Raw genomic sequence first — 21,731 nt, 5'->3', positions numbered from 1 at the left:
GTATCAGAGGTAGAGCGGTCTGTCTCTATTTGGACGTTAAGGTAAGTGCCTGTTTTTAATATTGGGAGGTGGGTGCAGACGGCTCTCCCCGGCGCTGGCCACACTTGGGGGGGGGTCGTCCACGCCACCCAGCCTCCCCCTCCGGGGTGCCGCTGTGGTTTCCAGGCAGTGAGAGAGCCTGGGACCCTGCGGTCCCCCCAGTTGTATAAAAAGGGGGCATTGGGAATCCTCCCCGTGGCGCTCCTGGAGGCCTGGAGCACACCAAAAACTGCTAGCAGATCCGCAAAATGCTAGCAGATTTTGAAACGCTTTTTCTTATTTTTCTGTAGCATTTCACCTAGCATTTTGCGGTTTTGTGAAGCGTTTTTGGTGTAGTAGATTTCATATATTGTTACAGTAAAGCTGTTACTGAACAGCTTCTGTAACAAAAACGCCTGCAAAACCGCTCTGAACTGCCGTTTTTCAGAGCGGTTTGCGTTTTTCCTATACTTTACATTGGAGGCAGAAACGCTTCCGCAATCCAAAAAATGCCTCACCTCGGGAGTATGCGTTTCAGCAAAACGCCTCCCGCTCTGGTGTGCACCAGCCCATTGAAATACATTACCCAAGCGTATCCGCAGCCGCAAGTGGATCGCAAAACGCTGCCGAACCGCTCTGGTGTGCACTAAGCCGGATAGTGCTAATGTAGCATGTAGCAGGGTGACTGCTTTGTGGTATTGGTTTGTGCATGCATTTGCATGAGCATTGCCTCATGAATAGCCAATTAGGCCAGATTTGCAATGTCAGACTTGCTAGGGTAAGGCCTCTTTTCCATGGACTGTGAATAGGCAGTGAAATCAGAATCAGAATCGCTTTTATTTCGCCAAGCACGACTGAATCGTGCCCGGAATTGGGTTTGGCACATAGATGCAGGGCATTACATAGAAACATAAGAGACATAGAACATCTTGGACATTACTTCATTTCAAAACATATACATAGCACATTTACCCCAGCCATGTGGGTTGCAGGTAGAAGATCGGCCTGGAGGGGGCAAGGGGCAACCTGAGGGGGGAGAGAATGAGCAGCGTTTGTAGAGTTCAGCAACTTTACGGCTGAGGGGAAGAAGCTATTTTTGTGTCTCGTGGTCTTAGTGGAGATGGACCGGTACCTCAGATACCTCCGCCCCCAGGGGAGCTGACTGAAAAACTGGTGGCCAGGGTGAGAGGGATCATTTGCAATCTTCAATGCTCTGGAACGTAACCTGGCATTGTAGAGGTGGTCAAGGGCAGGGAGCGTGTTCCCTATGATCCTTTCTGCTGACCTGATCACCCTCTGTAGTTTGCATCTGTCGCTTTCGGTGGAGCCAGCATACCAGACAAGGATGGAGGAGCAGAGGACGGATTCGATAGTTGCGGTATAGAAGTTTGTCAAGAGATTCTGTGACATGCCGAACTTCTTCAGTTGGCGAAGGAAGTAGAGCCTCTGCTGAGCTTTCCTCTGGGTGAAGACAGTGTTTTCCTTCCACTTCAGGGTGTTGGAGATGGTGGTGCCCAGGAGGCGGACACAGGACACTTTTTCCACCACCGTTCCTCCAATGTGCAGTGGGGGTGGAGTGGGGGCATGCTTCCTAAAGTCGATGATAATCTCAACGGTTTTTGCATTGTTGAGGACCAGCTTGTTCTCCCTGCACCAGTGGCAGATCCTGTCCACCTGATGGCGGTATGCCTGCTCGTCATTGTTGGAAATCAGGCCGACTGTGGTGGTATCATCTGCAAATTTGATTACTTTGACAGAGTCTGCTAAGGATTTGCAATTGTTCGTGTAAAGGGAGAACAGGAATGGTGACAAGACGCAGCCTTGAGGGGCCCCTGTGTTGGTGGTCCTTGGTTGCGAGGAGGTGGAGCCCAGCTTAACCACCTGAGATCTGTTTGTAAGAAAGTCTTTGATCCACAGTTGAAGTGTGGGGTGGATCCCGAGCTCAGCCAGATTCTCTTCTAGTATCTGGGGGCTAATGGTGTTAAGGAGGAGGACCCTGGCATATGAATTGGGTTTGTCAAGGTGATTGTTGACAAGCTCCAGGCAGATGTTAATGGCATCGTCGGTCGACCTATTTGCCCTGTAAGCAAATTGATATGGATCTAGCTGGGTTTCTGTTTTTTGTTTAAGAAGGGGCAGGACAGCCTTTTCAAAAGTTTTCATTATGACCGATGTGAGGGCGACAGGCCTGAAGTTGTTGAGGTCGGACGCGCCTTGCTTTTTGGGCACAGGGATGATGGTGGACCTCTTGAAGCACGCCGGTACTTTGCCACACTGTAGGGACTTGTTGAAGACGGAGGACAGGATAGGTGCAAGCTGCTGTGCGCATGTTTTCAGGCAGGCTGGCGACACCCCATCAGGGCCTGAGGCTTTCCTTGCCTTTAGCTTGGACAGGTGGCACGCCACATCTGACTCCTTTATGGCCGGGGGAGCCGAGATTTGGAGTGGTGGTGCTGAGGGATGGGGTGAAGTGGGGGGACCATGTAGCTTCAGGAGCCCCGCCGGGGCCTCCTTCTCCTCGAACCTGCAGTAGAAGCCGCTGAGGTTTTCCGCCAGCTCAGTGCTGGGAGTTGCGTTATGGGGAGGGAGCTTGTAGTTGGTAGCAGCTTTGAGCCCACGCCAAACAGCTTGCGAGTCATTTGAGGAGAGGTCCTCCTTCAGCTTATCTGCGTATCCCTTTTTTGCTATCCTCAGTTCCCTGTCAAGCAAGTTTCTTGCCCTCCTGTACTCCTCCTGATTCCCAGACTTGTGTGCGGCTTCCTTGCTTCTGCGCAGTTGTCGAAGTTTCTTGGAGAACCATGGTTTGTCATTTGGGTAGAGTTTGTGAGTTTTTGTTGGTATACAGGAGGCCTCACAGAACCTGATGTACGAGCTCACGTTGTCTGCCCACTCATCCAGGTTTGGTGCTTCCAGGGCCTGCCAGTCTGTGCAGTCAAAGCAGGCTTGAAGTTGTAGCTTGGCCTCGCTTGACCACACTTTGGTTGTTTTAAGGACCGGTTTTGCCGCTTCCAGGCGCCTCCTGTAGGTGGGAATTAGGTGGATGAGGCAGTGGTCAGATGCGCCTAGTGGTGCCCATGAGGTGGCTTTGTAGGCGTCCCTCAAGACCGTGTAGCAGTGGTCGAGAGTGTTCGCGTTCCTAGTGGGGCATGTGATGTGCTGATAGAACCGTGGAAGCTCTTGGCGGAGGTTGGCCCTGTTAAAATCCCCTAGAATGATGAACAGTGAGTCTGGCAGGGACGATTCCCATTGAGTGACAGTGTCGCTGAGGTCGCGCAGGGCGGTTTTGACATCGGCATCGGGTGGGATGTACACACCGACAAGCACATAGGAAGAGAACTCTCTCGGAGAGTAGAACGGCCGGCAGTTAACCAGAAGGAGTTCAAGATCTGGTGAGCATTTTTTGGCAAGGAGCACCAAGCAGGGCTGATGTAGAAACAGACACCGCCACCCATCTTTTTTCCGGAGAGGGTGCTGTCGCGATCTGCTCGGATGAGGTTGTAGCCTGGAAGGTGAAGGGCATTGTCCGGGATGTTGTCGTGGAGCCACGTTTCTGTGAAACAGATGACTGGAGTGTTGCTGCCGAGTCCCCTCTTTACCTCCAGGAGCCGCAGCTCCTCTAGCTTGTTTGGGAGGGATCTGACGTTTGCCAGGAGAATTGCTGGTATAGCTGACCTCAAGCCTTTCCTCTGCAACCTCACGCGGGCACCTGCCTGGCATCCCCTCCGGCGCTTGCGTGCGTGTGTCTTTGTCGGGGAGGCCTTTAGTTTCTGAACATGGCTCCACACAGAATCAGCCAGAAGCCTGTTTTCTGGGTGCAGTGCTGTGGCATGCTCCCACCTAAGTAGCTGTGACCTGGTGTAGGTGATGCGAGTGGATAGGGGTGTTGCGGGAGGCATGGCTGCAGCGCAGGGCTAAGCTTGTACGCTAATGCAACTCACTGGTACCCACAGAAACAGTGCAGAGCAGTCCATATCTCAGTGCATCACAGCAGTACAGTGCAGAACAGTCCATTGCAGCAGTACAGTGCAGGACAGTCCATAAACAGTTCAACGCAGCAATACAATACAGAACAGTCCATAAATTAGTGCATCGCAGCAATACAATGCAAAACAGTCCATAAATCAGTGCATTGCAGCAATAACAGTGCGACACAGCAATACAGTGCAGAACCGACCATACTCCGTGCACCGCAGCAATAACAGTGCAAGAACAGTCCATACATCAGTATATTGGAGCGGTACCAGTACAGAACAGTCCATAACTCAGTGCATCCCAACAGTACAGTGCAGGACAGACCATAATCCAGTGCATCACAGCAGTACAGTGCAGAACAGTCCATAACCCAGTGCATCACAGCAGTACAGTGCAGAACAGTCCATAACCCAGTGCAGAACAGTCCATAACCCAGTGCATCACAGCAGTACAGTGCAGAACAGTCTATAACCCAGTGCATCACAGCAGTACAGTGCAGAACAGTCCATAACTCAGTGCGTCACGGCAGTACAGTGCGGAACAGTCCATGTAACGGAGCAACAGTACCGAACATTGCCCCGCACTGTACGGGACAGTCCATAACCAGCGCATCCCAGCAAAAACCAGTACTGCCCTAGCAGTGGTGAGGTGGCTCTCAAACTCTCACAACTGCTCACTGCTGCCTGGTAACTGCTCGCTGCTGCCTGGTAACTGCTTGCTGCTGCCTGGTAATTGCTTGCTGCTGCCTGGTAACTGCTTGCTGCTGCCTGGTAACTGCTTGCTGCTGCCTGGTATCTGCTCACTGCTGTCTGGTAACTGCTTGTTGCTGCCTGGTAACTGCTTGTTGCTGCCTGGTATCTGCTCACTGCTGCCTGGTAACTGCTTGTTGCTGCCTGGTAACTGCTTGTTGCTGCCTGGTATCTGCTCACTGCTGCCTGGTAACTGCTTGCTGCTGCCTGGTAACTGCTTGCTGCTGCCTGGTATCTGCTCACTGCTGCCTGGTAACTGCTTGCTGCTGCCTGGTAACTGCTTGTTGCTGCCTGGTATCTGCTCACTGCTGCCTGGTAACTGCTTGTTGCTGCCTGGTAACTGCTTGTTGCTGCCTGGTATCTGCTCACTGCTGCCTGATAACTGCTTGCTGCTGCCTGGTATCTGCTCACTGCTGCCTGGTAACTGCTTGCTGAGCACACAGCTCAACAGTCCGTGGAAAAGAGGCCTTAAACTTGGTGTTTGAGCACGCATAAATTTTCTCATGCAAAGTACTTCTTCTTCTTGTTTGAAGGTTGAGGCACTTAGTCTATTATATATATAGCTGGTACACAAAAAACAGCCATACTGTGAGCCGGGTGTAAGCAGAGGGAACAGTTTGTTATTGATTAACAATATTCAAATCAAACAGAGAAGATCATTAACATTACAGGCGGCCCCCTACTTACAAACAGGTTCTGTTCTGGGAGATTGCTTGTATGTTGAATTTGTTTGCAAGTTGAGTCCTGTGTTAAACATGGTGAAAGTGGATACATGATTTTCTTTCAGACAACTTTCAATATGGACATACAGTGTAAAATATGATTTTTTGTTGTTGTTTTCAATGTGCTTTTAATGTGCCCCCCACCCAATCCTGAATAGAGACATCGCCCTGGCAACAGGTGAGTCACTTCAGCAACGGCGCTCCCCTCCCATTGTTTGAGCAGTTCACTCGTTCACAAGTAGCATCCCTGTACTGCCACCTCTCTCTTCCATTTACAGCTCCCATGGCCAGCTGATCACCCCTTCAATGTGTTGTTCCCCATTTGCTGCACAAGCCTTTTTTGAGAAATCCGGCCCTGCACTCTGGATGCAGTCACTCTCCCTGAGGGTGCCCTAGTTGCATATATAGTTTTACAAATCTTGGAGACTTCAAACCTCACCTCTTATTTTCATCGCCATTTTTAAATATCTGTGTGTTATTGTCAGAGCTGTCTTCAGATGTTTGTGAGCCTGTTTCTTCATCCGCTTCATTGCTTGATTTCTTGAATCTAGTAAAAAATAATAACAAAAAGGGCTTCAGAATAGCAAACTGATTGCATTATATATGCAAATGCATGGGCAGCTCTCATAAAAAGTAAATAGAAGCAAAACCCCTTTTTTTGGCTGATACAATAATCCTGATAACACCGCAATGCTGAAAAGCTCAAACCATATTTATCTTTTTGTTGGGAGTTGAATGAACTGACATGGCTGATGTGCCCTATAGAATCTTAAATTGATAATAGGAATGTTACACTTCAGGAAGCTTCTATATACTTTTGCTACTACACATTCCAATAAAGGAAACCTGAAGTTTGAGGGATATTGAGGCTGCCATATTTATTTCCTTTTACACAATACCAGTTGCCTGGCATCCTGCTGATCTTGATGGTTAGTGGGCCCATAGGCTGCAAGGACAGGTATAACTATAACTGCCTGCTCCAATGCCAGTTCTGCAGCACAGGGGAAGGGAGACCTCCTACTGCTATACCTGACCTCCACGACACTGTACCCAACCGTAAAGGACTACTCGAGCTAAAAAAAGTAAGCAGTTATAATCTGACAGAACCGGTTTTGGATTAGTCCATCGCCTCACGGGGGATTCTCATGCTTTTCTTTGTTATCAAACAGAAGTTTAAATGCCAAAATAGTTAGATACCAGCCTGCCTCCCTACTCACTTGCACACAATTTTTTCAGTTAGACAATTAGACTGAGGGCCCTTTTACACTTAATCAGTTGCTCTTAGTTATAACTGAAAAAAAACTGATTTTCAAAGTGATGCCCAAGTTTTATTATGGCACAGTTCCCACTATACGCGATTTACCTGAAATCTTTTTCACAATGCACTGCTATGGTAAAATGCGTACTAACGCATACTAACGCATTAGGTGTAAAAGGGCCCTTAGAAACTGCCATTGAGAAAATTATTTTAAAAACCAAGAAAACCCTGATAACACCCAACTCCCCCCTCACCCCCCCCCCCCCCCCCCCCTTTCATCAGGAGAGGACTAGTCCAAAACCTAGTCCAAAGATTTTAACTGCTTACTTTTTTCATTGATGTGGTTCTTTAATAGCAAGTTTATGGCCTGCAAGCAGCTTGCTCTCATGCCCATTCTTTTTAATCGGGCCCATGTCTGACTCACAGGTACCCGACCTGCTGCAGGACTCGGAACCACTAACTTGGAACCACATTAGGAAAAGTGTGCTGAAGTGGGAGGGGTCTGTGGGATTTATTCACAAAATGTATCTCATGAATGATCTCACCTTGCATATTTTTCAACTCAACTATAAGGAGAGCTAAATCACGAGATAAACAGATAAGAGCCCCTTTTCAATTAACTTTTCACTGGAATTTTCTCCTAAGTGTAAATCTACGCAGTATTTTTAAGCATCTGGGAACTGAAAAACTACTCAAAAGTAGGTAAAGAAGTAATATCAGACTTATGTTGAGTATTATCTTACTTGCTGTGTGCTTAAAAAATGTTTTGTTGATGAGGTGTAAAAACGTCTCAGGAGAAAAGTTAATTAAATATGGGCCAAGAAGAGATACATCCAGGGCTGGTTCTAGACTTATTTGCAGCATGAGGCAAACTTGTGAAGATAGAGCCCCCCCCCCCAGTTGTCACACATGCGCCACGTGCTAAACGCCAGCGGTGAGGCACAAATGGAAGAGGAATAAGCCGAAGACGGATAAGCACTGCGCAGTGGGCAACAGATAATAGGACAGGGAACATCACTGGGGGTTTTGTAATTCATCGTTACCAATGCGCATCTGTTCGACCGCGACTGCCCAACATCGTGCAGCATGTCCAGTCGATACATGTGACCAATTTTGGCCTGAAATTGGTCACATCATTGATCGGGCATGTTCTTGGCGGCACCGATTTTCATCCAATTCGATAATTATCAAATCGGATGGTCGATCAGCTGCCAAGCAGTGTATGGCCATCAGATCCGACCAACAGATAGATCCCTCTCTGATCAAATCTGATCAGAGAGGGATCGTATGGCTGCCTTTACTGCAAACAGATTGTGAACCGATTTCAGCCTGAAACCACTCACAATCTGTGGTGGTGGTGCTGCCGCCGCTCCCCCCCCCCCCCCCCCGCATACATTACCTGCTCCACCGGCGCTATTCCCCAGCTCTCCTGGGCCACCGCATACATTACCTGATCCGTCCGGCGCGTGTCCCCTGGTCTGCGCTGTCACTTCTCCGTGCTCGACTCCTCCAGCTTCACTAAACTTCCTGCCAGGCGTTCTACTGTTTAAACTTCCTTCCCTGGACAGGAAGTTCACTGAAGCTGGAGGAGCCGAGCACGGAGAAGTAACAGCGGAGAACAGGGGATACGTGCCCGCCGGAACGGATAATGCATTGCCGCTAGTGTTGGTCGTCGGACATTCGAACATCGCTATCGGCGCACTCCCGACCCGCCGGCGATCGAGTAAAATCTTCCGCACGGACGGATCGACGGGAATCGATGGGAACGATTGATTTCGGATGGAAATCGATCGTTCTGTCAGCGTTTGCGCAGCGATTTCACAGCAGATTCGATCACAGTGATCGAATCTGCTGTATATCGGCAGGAAAATCGTTAGGTGTATGGGCCCCTTAAGAGTTAAAGAGGAGCTGTTAGATATAGGGTCTCAGAGAAAAAAAACGCATATATCAGTAGCTAAATATTGGTTGTACTTACATTACATATGCATTTCACTGTCCACGTTTGGATTTCACAGAATTTTTATACAGTATTTGCAGAGATTGATGCCCCTGACAGTTAATGGCAGGTTCCATGTTTGACTGTCTTTTATGAAGCCAATTGTGATGTAATATCCTACCCTACCCTCCTTCCTGATTGATGATTCTTTAGCCCTCCCAAGTTTCAGCCCTCAGACACTCCCACCAGTCTCTGGTCTAACTAGGCATATTGTCTGTCACTCAGTGGGGGAGGTTTGGCAGGCGGGTGCGGGCGATCATGCAGTCAGACAACACTACTGTGCAGTGAATATTAATTAGCCATGTGGCTAGGTATAATAGCGGACTTGTGCAGTATACTCTTACGCAACATGTGCACTGTGAACAACACATTGATTTTTCAGTGCTGTGAGTTGGGCTGCAAGTTACAGGCTGCTGTAACATGAGCCTGTAACTTCTCACTGTGAAAGCAGCCTTAGGGCGGGATAGGGAAATGAAGGGGAGGACCAAGGGAGTGCAGTAGGGAGAAGAAGCAGCACCAGCATGCTCTGCAGCCTCCTTAGGAGCTTGGGAATAAAGAGGATTGCTATTCAGCCAACAACAAAGTAAGATAGATTTTTAACTTCAGTATTGCCTTTTTGGCTTCCTTCTAAACTGTTTAACACAGGAGAATAGAGGTTTAAATTAGCTTTTGTAGCCTAACAGTTACTCTTTAAAGCACAAAGAAAGATAATTAGTCAGATAAACAGATAAGCGGCCTGATGCACGTTAGTCTGGTCATTTTGCCGTATGCAGGCAGAACAATAAACTTACTGGCCTTTTCAGGCCCTAGGAGAGATAATTCATGAGATCAGTCATATTGATTTATTTTTTCCTGGGCTCCAGGTTGCTTTCTTACACACATAAGCCCTATTAATGTGCTTATTGTAGGAAATGTTTTGGTCATAAAGGAAACCTTTGTCACACATGAGAGATCTCACACTGGTGAGAAGCCATATGCATGTGCTGGGTGTGGGAAATGTTTTGGAGAGAAACAAATCCTTGTCAATCATGAGAGATGTCACACTGGTGAGAAGCCATATGCATGTGCTGAGTGTGGGAAATATTTTGGAGAGAAAAGAATCCTTGTCACACATGAGAGATCTCACACTGGTGAGAAGCCATATGCATGTGCTGGGTGTGGGAAATGTTTTGGAGAGAAATAAATCCTTGTCAATCATGAGAGATATCACACTGGTGAGAATCCATATGCATGTGCTGAGTGTGGGAAATGTTTTGGAGAGAAAGGAATCCTTGTCACACATGAGAGATCTTACACTGGTGAGAAGCCATATGCATGTGCTGGGTGTAGGAAATGTTTTGGAGAGAAATAAATCCTTGTCAATCATGAGATGTCACACTGGTGACAAGCCCTATTCATGTGCTTAGTGTGGGAAATGCTTTGAGCAGAAATCACTGCTTGTGAGACATTTGTGTAGAGTTTTGGCCATAAGTGTTCTTTTCCAATGTTTCTTTTTTCTGGTTGAACTCAATGGACGTATATCTTTTTTCAATTCAAATAACCATGTAACTATATATATATGCCAAGGTCACTTATGTGTCCTGGTATCTTTGTACTATATAACCTTATTGTCACTAGGTGATGTATGGTGTTATTGCACTGCTGATTTATAAATTATATGTGTGTGTGTTTCATACGTATTCATTTTCTTTACTACTTATATACCTTATGATGCAATTATTATATAGTTGTCATCCAGTGATTGTTTTTAACATTATCTGCTGATTAGCAATGGATGGGCAACATCCATTAATTTATTTCCAATAAAAGCTGAAAGGACAACAGAGAAAAAAGTGTGTCCATAGCACCAGGGGCGTAATTATAAATCATGGGGTCCGACAGCAAAACTTTGTTCCCCCCCCCCAATATTCACACTCTTTCCCTTGCCTCCCCTAGTAAGTGACCCTCACAGCCTGTGGGCCCATCTTGCAAGGGTCATAAGCAAATGTGGACATCCGAATCTTCATACCCATAACAAGTGTAGCCACAAAAACACCTGATCTGAGAGAGTGAAGTAGTAATTGGGGCCCCCTTCTGATTCTGGGGCCTCCTGCAGTCACAGGGGCTTCTCCCCTCTAGTTATGCCCCTGCATAGCACTCAGGCATCACACTAGACAGCCTCACTAATGACTTGCATGTACAATACTGTTGCAAAAAACAAAAACAACAACAAAAAAGTTTTACTTTTCCCATATAAAAAACTTTTCCCGAGGATCTTGTCCAGGGCTTGGACAAGATCCTCGAGCACCCAAGGCAGAAATGCTCAAGTGGGCCTCCCATCTAATCTTAATTGCTTGCTAAGGCCTCAGATGCCCCCATTGTTTGCTTGATTGAGAGGCTCTCCACAGACAGTACCTCCAGCTTACCTTTTATGGAGAAACACAGCAATTCCAGTGAAGCCACAGGCTGCGAGGATAGTGACTAGAGGGCCCATTATAGCCCCATCCGTGAAGGAAAATGTATGAGATGATGGTGCAGAAACAGCCACGGGTCCTCCAAATATTTCTTCCATCATCTTCTTAATGCTGCCCAGCTGGTCTGAAAGCTTCCTATCGGCAAAGAATAAAAATGTAATATTGCTGTAAGGACTCTTATATAGTACCTGGGAATTTTGAGTTTGCTCTCTATGTTGCCATTAGGCCTTCATTGTAGTTCACTTCAAGGCGAATAAAAGTCAACAAGTGTCTTTTAAACCCAATGAGAAATGAGTCAAGCTTTGAGATCTGTGAACCATCAATAGAGGACAACACATCTAGTAACAGCTCAGACCATTGCTGAATGCTTATTGAATGAAAGTTGACAACTGATTGCTTACAATCAGCTCCATCAATTACTTCATCTAACCTGCTTTATGCATAACCCAACAAAAATTGCAATCATGGGGTTCAGTCATTAGTCAGATCCACCAGGACAATATGTTATTAAATAGCTCTATTGGCAAGATGTGCTAACATAGGATGTCTTAAAGAACAATGTACCATCTTATTACCAATGGTCTTTAGCAAGCCACCTGCACACTTATGTTCATCTATACAGGTGATTTGCCAATCAGAAAATCCCGAGAAAGAACAAGTGGAGATTGAAAAATAAATAAATATCACATGACCAACAAGCATGAATATAGTACAGGAACAAGAAAACCAGAAACATTACCTCTTTAAGTCTTTGTTTCTTTTCCCGCTTGTCTGAAAACGAATGTCTGTGTTGTTTCCAGAAGGAACTAAATCCAGAATTTTAATTTTCTGTTGCAGTAGGTTTTCCAGGGCTCTGAAAATAAGTACATTTTACTGTGTAGATGTTATAAGAGTAAATTTACCGTACACATTCAGGCTGAAAACCACAAACACAGTATCGTTCCTGGCTTTCTCTTTTAAATGTGGGAAAAGCATGAACCCCGCCATTGTGAATCACCTTCTGATTATACTCTTACCCGAAGCAATAATATAGATCAGAAAAGGCAGAACACGTACATTTTGAATACGTGTTTTAAGTCAGTGTTTCTAAACATGCATCTTATAAAAGCAAATGTTTATCATGTTTATCATTATAGGATCTAACTTAGGCCATTCCTCCATTGACCTCTGATCAAGTTGTACTCCTCACTAGATAACCAACAAACACACTGCCTGTATCAGGAGCGTAACTATAAATCATTTTATAGACCTTTCAGATTTAGGCTCCCCCTGTAGTTATGCCCCTGGCCTGTATGAATGTTTAGATTGTAAGCTTGCAAGGGCAGAGCTCTCTCTCCCTTTTGTGCCTTGGAAATTGCTATCTTGTAATCTGTTAAACATTTTATTAATCATGTTACATTTGTCACCGTAATTACCAATTCTGTATTTTGCATAAGTATCCATATTTGGTGTACACCATTGTCTGTATTATTATGCACCCCATGTTCCTTTTTCATACTTTTTTCAGCATCACGGAATATGTTGGTGCTTCATAAATCAATAATAATTATAATCATGTACCCACAATGGTCTCAAGTACCCCTTTACTGAAGCCACCATTTAATTGTGAGAATTCCAGCATGACCACTTCATTGTAATGAAAAGCCAACTCTTTGAAGTGAGTAACAGTATTATAGTCTGCTGCTTAATGATTTTTGCTAAGTGAAATACTCAGATCTGTTTGTGTATTATGCACCATTTTCTAAAACTCAAATCTTGTTATAGTGCATTGGATTTAGCAAGCAAAAGTACCTCTTGAACACATAAAAGTATCCCTGACGGTGAGTGTATCATTCATACAATATAGTGTTACTGCTAGACGGAACAAATGCGATTGACAGATGAACAGCATAGGGTGTAGTGCTCAACAGGTCTAAAGCAGCAACAGGTCTGAATAGTACCGCTTTGGAGTGTCTGATACAGGACAGAGCAGATGTGTGCCAGTCTATAATATGAATCATATTAATAACGACAGGGCCATTGCTACCATAGAGGCAAAGGAGGCAATTTCCCACAGGGCCTCTGCAGAGTCTTTAGCAGTGTATTGTCTCACCTGTGCTTGCAGGCCAGCTCAGAGGTCCAGGAGGGAAATTTGGCTGCAACAAAGGGCCCCTGATGCAGATTTTAGATTTGTGGGTGTCTGATGGGGGGCCTCATTTGTCCAGAGGCCCCATTGTTACTAGAACCGGCCCTGAATAAGGATGCATTTGCTGTGCAAAAAAACATGCAGGATGGGTTCATGCATAGTGGATATGCAACAGACACACCCAAACATGGTGAAAACGAACATGTGTGGACAGGCTCATAGGAAAGCACCGGTCCATTCTTCATGCCTGTTGCTGCGCTGCCAACTGCTCTGGGAAATGCCCCAGTCAGTCCGACAGTCCAAAAAACTAATATTTTTATAAGAAATGGAGCTTTCTTATTTCGCAACAAGAGCTGCTGGCACTCAATATACTACATGTACACGTTTCTAATGAGATGACAAATGCATTTGGGAAAAAAGAACTTTGTTATGGAATATTGCACCCATGTGAATACTAAATTACCTGCATATTCTTAAAGGGGAACTGAGGTGAGAGTGATATGGAGGCTGCCATATTTATCTCCTTTTAAACAATACCAGCTGCCTGGCAGCCCTGCTGATCTATTTGGCTACAATAGTGTCTGAATCACGCCAGAAACAAGCATGCAGCTAATCTTGTCAGATCTGACAATAATGTCAGAAACACCTGATCTGCTTCATCCTTGTTCAGGGTCTATGGCTTAAAGTATTAAGAGACAGAGGATCATGATAGCCAGGCATATATATACGCTATAGCAGCATAGAGGGTGATAAGCGGCTAGGAACGCGGAAAATTAGCCGCGTTCCCAGCCTGTCGGCGGCTGTCTCCGAACCCGGAAGTAGCCGCCGGCGGGGACAGGACGATCGGAGCGGGGCTGCGAGGGCACCATCCAGCTTCAGGGGGCTGAGGGATGCCCCGGGTGAGTAAATATCATTTTTTTTGTTTGGCTTAATTTTTCCTTTAAAAGAGAATAAATATGGCCTCCACATCTCTCTCACTTCAGTTGCCCTCTAAAGCACACCTGACCGTAGGCAAAATTTCCATAAGATAAGTATGTTCATGCTGCATCCACATACCGCTGTGTGTTGTCCATTCCTCTCCTCGTTCCCCCTGGCCTTGTACTTAATTCTTGAAAAATTAGACTTTTGTCTAAAGTGACATGTTCAGACAGGAAGAGGCAGGCTTACTGCAATATTCCCTCCTTTTACCCTTCCCTCTCCTCCTCTCAAGGGGAGTGAATGGGGCGGGGAAGTGGAGGAAATGCAAGGGTGATGAGAGGCTGTCTAAAAAGTCAATTGTTTTTTAACTGGTGATTACAGGGCCAGGGGAAACTGACAGTACACAGACGTAGGTGGATCTAGCATGAACATACCTCTGTGCTTACCTTAGGTAGCCTCCCCTCATGTCACATGTCCTTCACACTGTTTGTATCGCCACTATATTACAGACTATGATGATTATACCTCTGTTTGTAAGAAGTGTTTGGGTGGTTCCTCCTCTCTGGATATTTTAATGCTCTTTCCAGCTAGAAGTTGTATCCCTATTACACTGTGTTATTATTCTGCATCACTACTTGTGCTATTGAGCATTTTGGTTTGGATTATAGTTGGACCTGAAATCCTATTTACTGAACCTCTAGCCTCTATTCATTTTCTCACTTCCCACTTAGTAAAAAGCCTTACTTTGTGATTTCTTCAATGTGGCGTTTAACTTCTTCTGTAGTCTGGTTAATTTTAATATCTGAAACATCATTCGAAGTGGATGAAGACTCTACTTTTATCTGCAAGATAAAAATAATGGAGAACAACATTACCACTGACATCTACCATTCATTAACATCAACCATTCTGAATATTCTCCCCTAGTATTAACTGAGTGCAGGTAGCTGGAGGCACCCCCAGTATGGATAGCCAGAGGGCCCCCAGTGCAAGTAGACAGATGTGTCCATCAGTGTAGTAAGCCAGAAGTAGCCCCCTAGTATAGGAAGCCAGATGTGACCCGCATATAGGTAGCCAGATGTGCCCCCAAGTAAAGGTAGCCGGATGTGCCATTCATTATTAGGTAGCTAGACGCATCCCTCAGTATAGGATAGCCCCCTAGAATGGCTTAGACAGAGGGTCCTCCAGTATAGGTAGCCAGATGTGCCTTCCTGTGCAGGTAGCCTGAAGTAGCCCCCCAGTATATGGTAACCAGATGTGACCCCTGTATAGGTAGCTACATGTAACCCCAAGTAACCCCATGTAACACCAAGATGTGATCCCAAGTGAAGGTAGCCTGAAGTAGCTCTCAGTATAGGTAGCTAGAGGCACTCCTCAGTATAAGGTAGCCCCCCCCCCCCCCTCCCCCAGTTTGGGCAGCCAGATGTGCCTTTCTGTGCAGGTAAATAACCAATTCCCCTCTGTAATTGGGATTAAACTTTGATAAAACTTAACTTTTAATAGTTGACAAATTTAAAAACAACCAGTGGCTGCTGATACCACCATCTGAACTCTCCGTTACAATAAATTGTCTCAGGTACATAATGTCAGTTTTCAGTTATTTAGCTCCCATACAGACCCATCTTGAACTACTGAACTTGTTATCTGTTCCCAGCACTCTGATGTGTGTTTCTCAACCACACAGAGCTTTACAACCTCTAATGTGTGTGTGTGTGCACACGTGTTGGTGGTGGTGTTGGTGGTGGTGGGGGTGCAACAGGCACACAGGCTAGTTCTATGCAGCATTGGAACAGTACATACACATGCTTATCTCCTCATGTCACTACAAGCGGCACCTTAATTTACAGCTGACATGTATTTTAGATGTATCAGCATTAGAGCAGAATGAAACAAAACTTACCTGAACAGAAGTTTGGTGGTAGAGACCGCTGGGGTTTGTAGCTCGAACTGCTATATCAAATGTTCCTGTAATTCCAGCCAGAGACTTAGCAAGAATCTCGCCCGTATACTCATCTATAGTAAATTCTTTCACTGGCTGATTCACCAAACTGTATTGAAGCTTTTCATCGGGTTTTAAATCTTGTTCTTTAGCCTAGATATAACATTATACACATTATTTTTTTATTATTTTTAAATATAGAGCGCCAACATATTCTGTAGCGCTGTACAACGTGCAAAACTTACAACATTGTGGACCACATAGATACATGAGCAGTTCAACATAACGTACAATCAGGACAACCAGTGATAAAAGTACCGATACATACAATTGATGTATAGTTTGAATAACATCACCATTATTGATAAATTGCACAGACACAGGAAAGGAAAGGGGGAGGTCCTTGCTAGCTTACAATCTAGAGGGTAGTGGGGTGCAGAAACTGGGAAAGTAGATAAAGGGGTTAGCAGATGAGGCATTCAGCTTTAAATTCGAACTATAGTAAATTATAAGCTTTTCTGAATAGGTGTGTATCTTGAGCGTACGTTTGAAAATTTCCAGGTTTGGAGCGTGATGTTTGGCTGTGGGAGACAGTTCCAAAGGAGAGATGACACTTGTGAGAAGTCCTGGATGCGACATACACATAGGTCTTATCTTAAATGTTAAGCTAGGAATTCAATTATCTATTTAAGTTTAATCAGATTTCAATTTGATTAACTTCTTCAATTATATCAACAGTCAAACAAAATTGAATAATTTGTGATACCACAAACAGTAATTGATATACAGTCAGTTCTGTAGTGAAATATGGGCTGAATATACGACATACACTCCTTACGACTCCCTGTAGTGACGTATGGGCTGAATATACGACGTGTGCGCCTTATGACTCCCTGTAGTGAAGTATGGGCTGAATGTATGACATATGCTCCTCCCCACAATCCTTGAGCTCAGCTAGCATGTTCTTTCCTATGAGGTAGGAAACTGCCCACTAAATGGCAATAGCAAAATCCAGCCTAGTGAATTATAGCACTGTCAATATTAGGTGGTGGAACAGTAATGTACAGACACACAGGCCATGTACAGTGCCATTGAAAACAGAGGAGTTGGTCAAGTATCGCCGAGGCATAGAGAAAGGAACATGCACAGCAGGGTGAAGCCAGTTATAACTCCTGCAATTAGTGTAGCTACGGAGTTACAGGTCTCACTGTACAATTTACACTGTCCCCTGCCTCCAGTTAAAGTCTTCTTACATCTCCTGCTGGTAACCACACTGGCGCGAGTCTTCCATCTCCTCCTCCGTACTTTCTGGTCTAGCTACATTGGCGGCAGCACACCCTCCTGGATTGGCTGTTGGCCCTGCAGTGCATAGGGTTTGGCAGAGATGGGACTTCTAGGTCCCACCCACAGAGGTATCGGAGCCAATAGTAATAGTTTTGAAGGAGCCAAAAACCATTACTATTGGCTCCGATACTTCCACAGGCGGGACCAAGAAGTCCAGTGACTGCCAAACCCTATGCACTGCAGGACTGACAGCCAGCTTGGGGGGCAAGCTACACAAGATGCCCCTACGCCATGGAGGCCCTAGGTTTAGTATTTTTTTTTTTCCTTGGTTTCTGTCCTCTAAACCTAGGTACGTCTTATGGTCCGGAAAAGACGGTACTCTACAAATCAACAGTCTGCTTCTACTGTATTAAGAACCATAGGAAAGACTACATCAGACTACAAACCGTGACTCTGATGATGGGAAATCCATATGGCACAGAGTTCAGCACTGTCGCATAATATTTCTGTTTCTCAAATTTCGGAACCTGTTGAGTATCTGCAAAATTGAATAATTTTGTTATATTTTTGGGCAATGGACTTCTGACAAGACAAAAGCAAAAAGTGAGCTGCTTGAGGTTACCTGCACAGTTCCTCTAGATTATAAACAGTTATGTAGCTGCTTAATGCTAAACTATATCTCATATAAGCCCTGATTCAGTAAAGGTCTCTTGAGTTATCTTGTAGGAGATGTTTTCTCACCTTCTGTACTAAATATCTTTTCAGCACCTAATCCGTGAACAAGTCCTAAAAGGTTGTCAAGAACAGGGCTGGTTCTATATATGCTGGCTGGATGCTGATAGGCGAGTGAATGGGTGCTGATAGGTGTATGGCTGAGAACGGATGTGTAGGTGGGTGGCTGGGGCAAAAAAACACACGCGCACGCACAGCAATAAACTGCAGCTTACCTGCACAGGGAAACCAGAGGGCAGAATGGCATATGGCGAGGAGGTGGGGCTAGCGAAGAGCAGTGCATATTTTGCATATTTAATTAAGGGGCATGCCAGCACAGACAGACTCAGTACGCAAGCTCTGTGCTCCATGAGTCTCGCAGAAGCAGCAGAGTAGAGGGAGAAACTGAAAGGGATCAGCTGTGCGTACAGCTGATGCTGACCCCCTACAGTCTGCTGCCTTCAATCCGTCTGCTTCATGGTAGGGCCGCCCCTGGGTAAAAATATCAAGACGTAAAGTCGAGCTTGAGCTTATTACGGATGACTTATGTAGAGTACTTTTTGCTTCCTGTCTGAACTAAGACTATAGCCTCAATTCACTAACCTTAACTCCTGTCTTTAATAACTCTTCTGAGCTGTTTTACAGTTATCACAATTATATCACCATGGTGATAACTGTAAAACAGCTCAGAAGAGTTATTTAAGACAGGAGTTAAGGTTAGTGAATTGAGGCCTATGTGATTATGCATGTATGTGCTGTATGCTTATACAGTATATGTATTGTAAGTATGCATGTATGTATCTATGTATCATGTATGTATCTATTGTATATATTTCAGTCTTCCCGAAACTGTTGAAAAATGCAATAGAAAACATGTTCTATGCAGGCAGGAGGATAAAGAGTGAGTGTACCTTGTGTGTCCGGCATTATGTCTGCCTCCACCGTCATTATATAGGATGGTTGTGCTTCATAGTTTAATTTTCCTGTTGGCCGTAGCTGACCGGTCTCTTCATTTAAATTAAACTGACCTGTAAGCAACAGAGAAATAATAATATACAATCCATGCATGTAAAGATATGACTCATATGCTGACCATGATCATTAAAGCAACAGCAGTAGGTGTGAAGGTTTACCAGATATTGAAAAGTTCTGTAACCATATCTCATGGTTCAAGAGTACGTGAAAATGACATCTTATGTATAGGCAGCCTCAGAATCAGTAATCACAGTGGCTCAGCCACACTATAAGCTCTTTTCTGAGCGCTTGTGATTGATTAGCGCTGCGATTTTTACTGCGATTTTAATGAAACTGAATGGGAGCAATTTTTAAAAAGCGCTCAGAAAGCTCTAATCAATCAAAAAGCGCTCAGAAAAGCACTTATTGTGTGGCTGAGCCCTAATATAGATTTGGCTGCCCCGCAGAACTGCTTATTGAGTAAAAAAGATAACAAACAAATGACAGCGCTCATAGGCTGCAACTGAATTGTAGACTAAGGGCTGGTGCACACCAAAACCCGCTAGCAGATCCGCAAAACGCTAGCAGATTTTTAAACGCTTTTTTTTATTTTTATGAGGCGTTTTGCTAGCGTTTTGCGGATTGCTGCTGCGGTTTTCAGTATAGTAGATTTCATATATTGTTACAGTAAAGCTGTTACTGAACAGCTTCTGTAACAAAAACGCCTGCAAAACCGCTCTGAAGTGCCGTTTTTCAGAGCGGTTTGCGTTTTTCCTATACTTAACATTGAGGCAGAAACGCATCCGCAATCCAAAAAATGCCTCACCCAGGCATTTTTCGTTTCTGCAAAACGCCTGCCGCTCTGGTGTGCACCACCCCATTGAGATACATTGACCAAGCAGATCCGCAGCCGCAAGCGGATCTGAAAACGCCCAAAAAGCCGCCCGGTGTGCACCAGCCCTAACAGAGGCATGCAGAGCCTCACAGGGCTCAATACATGCCTTGAATGCAAATCAGATGCAAATCATGTACTAGTCCTAATCTATAATTTGAATGCAAATTGATGCACATGGATGCAGCTAGCCATAAGTATACTTACATGAGTTTTGTACAGCAGGAGACATTGGCAGCACTTACAGAGGTTGCACCAAAATTGACTACCTGCAATAGATGTGCAGAGCTCCACAATTGTGGACTAAAATACACAACATGCATTCAAAACAGGTACAGCAAAGGAGGATCTTTTTTTATCGTTAGACTAGCGGTAGGTCTTCCCCGAGAGGACCCGTCACCGCCGTGGGGAAGTCTAGTAGGGAATAATTTGTGCACATATTATTTATACTGAAGCTAACGTCCTCCTTTGCTGTACCTGTTTTGAATGCATGTTGTGTATTTTAGTCCACAATTGTGGAGCTCTGCACATCTATTGCAGGTAGTCAATTCGGGTGCAGCCTCTATTTGGAAGCGCTGCCAATGTCTCTTGCTGTACAAAACTCATGTAAGTATACTTATGGCTAGCTGCATCCATGTGCATCAATTTGCATTCAAATTATAGATTAGGACTAGTACATGATTTGCATCTGATTTGCATTCAAGGCATGTATTGAGCCCTGTGGGGCACTGCATGCCTCTGTTAGTCTACATACAATTCAGTTGCAGCCTATGAGTGCAGTCATTTGTTTGTTGTCTGTTTGAGAGAAATGTGTATACCATTTTATGACTAGCAGCACTAGGAAAAAATCGTGTTTTTATCGTTAGACTAGCGGTAGGTCTTCCCCGAGAGGACACGTCACCGCCGTGGGGAAGTCTAGTAGGGAATAATTTGTGCACACTGAAGCTAACGTCCTCCTTTGCTGTACCTGTTTTGAATGCATGTTGTGTATTTTAGTCCACAATTGTGGAGCTCTGCACATCTATTGCAGGTAGTCAATTCGGGTGCAGCCTCTATTTGGAAGCGCTGCCAATGTCTCTTGCTGTACAAAACTCATGTAAGTATACTTATGGCTAGCTGCATCCATGTGCATCAATTTGCATTCAAATTATAGATTAGGACTAGTACATGATTTGCATCTGATTTGCATTCAAGGCATGTATTGAGCCCTGTGGGGCTCTGCATGCCTCTTTTAGTCTACAATTCAGTTGCAGCCTATGAGTGCTGTCATTTGTTTGTTGTCTGTTTGAGAGAAATGTGTATACCATTTTATGACTAGCAGCACTAGGAAAAAATCGTGTTTTTATCGTTAGACTAGCGGTAGGTCTTCCCCGAGAGGACCCGTCACCGCTGTGGGGAAGTCTAGTAGGGAATAATTTGTGCACATATTATTTATACTGAAGCTAACGTCCTACTTTGCTGTACCTGTTTTGAATGCATGTTGGGTATTTTAGTCCACAATTGTGGAGCTCTGCACATCTATTGCAGGTAGTCAATTCCGGTGCAACCTCTGTTTGGAAGCGCTGCCAATGTCTCCTGCTGAGTAAAAAAGATGCCCAGTCACATGGTATTGGTGCTCTCGGTGACTCCGAACACTAGAGGAGGCCAGGAGTCATGCTGTCGGACAGGTGACTGTAAAACACTGAGCGTGGACACAGGGGGACACTTTACACTTGGGGGGGGGGGGGGGGCAAGTGGCAC

At 45.1% G+C, this 21,731-nt stretch overlaps 1 protein-coding gene across 1 annotated transcript in view; it reads right to left on the bottom strand.

Moving 5' to 3' along the window:
* LOC137504243 (protocadherin Fat 4-like) overlaps positions 1-21,731 on the bottom strand; it is a 162,106-nt gene that overhangs the window by 23,583 nt on the left and 116,792 nt on the right. The window contains exons 30-36 of the mRNA XM_068232389.1: positions 19,057-19,173; positions 17,881-17,972; positions 16,112-16,303; positions 14,956-15,053; positions 11,908-12,021; positions 11,121-11,303; positions 5,901-6,008 (exon numbers count right to left, since the gene is read on the bottom strand). Coding sequence (XP_068088490.1) covers positions 5,901-6,008; positions 11,121-11,303; positions 11,908-12,021; positions 14,956-15,053; positions 16,112-16,303; positions 17,881-17,972; positions 19,057-19,173 — 904 coding nt within the window. The remainder of the gene's footprint in view (positions 1-5,900; positions 6,009-11,120; positions 11,304-11,907; positions 12,022-14,955; positions 15,054-16,111; positions 16,304-17,880; positions 17,973-19,056; positions 19,174-21,731) is intronic.

Source organism: Hyperolius riggenbachi, chromosome 4 (genome assembly GCF_040937935.1).
Source record: "Hyperolius riggenbachi isolate aHypRig1 chromosome 4, aHypRig1.pri, whole genome shotgun sequence".
Taxonomy (NCBI): Eukaryota; Metazoa; Chordata; class Amphibia; order Anura; family Hyperoliidae; genus Hyperolius; species Hyperolius riggenbachi.
The sequence above is the reverse complement of the archived record's forward strand: the minus strand, read 5'-3'. Positions and strand labels throughout refer to the sequence as shown.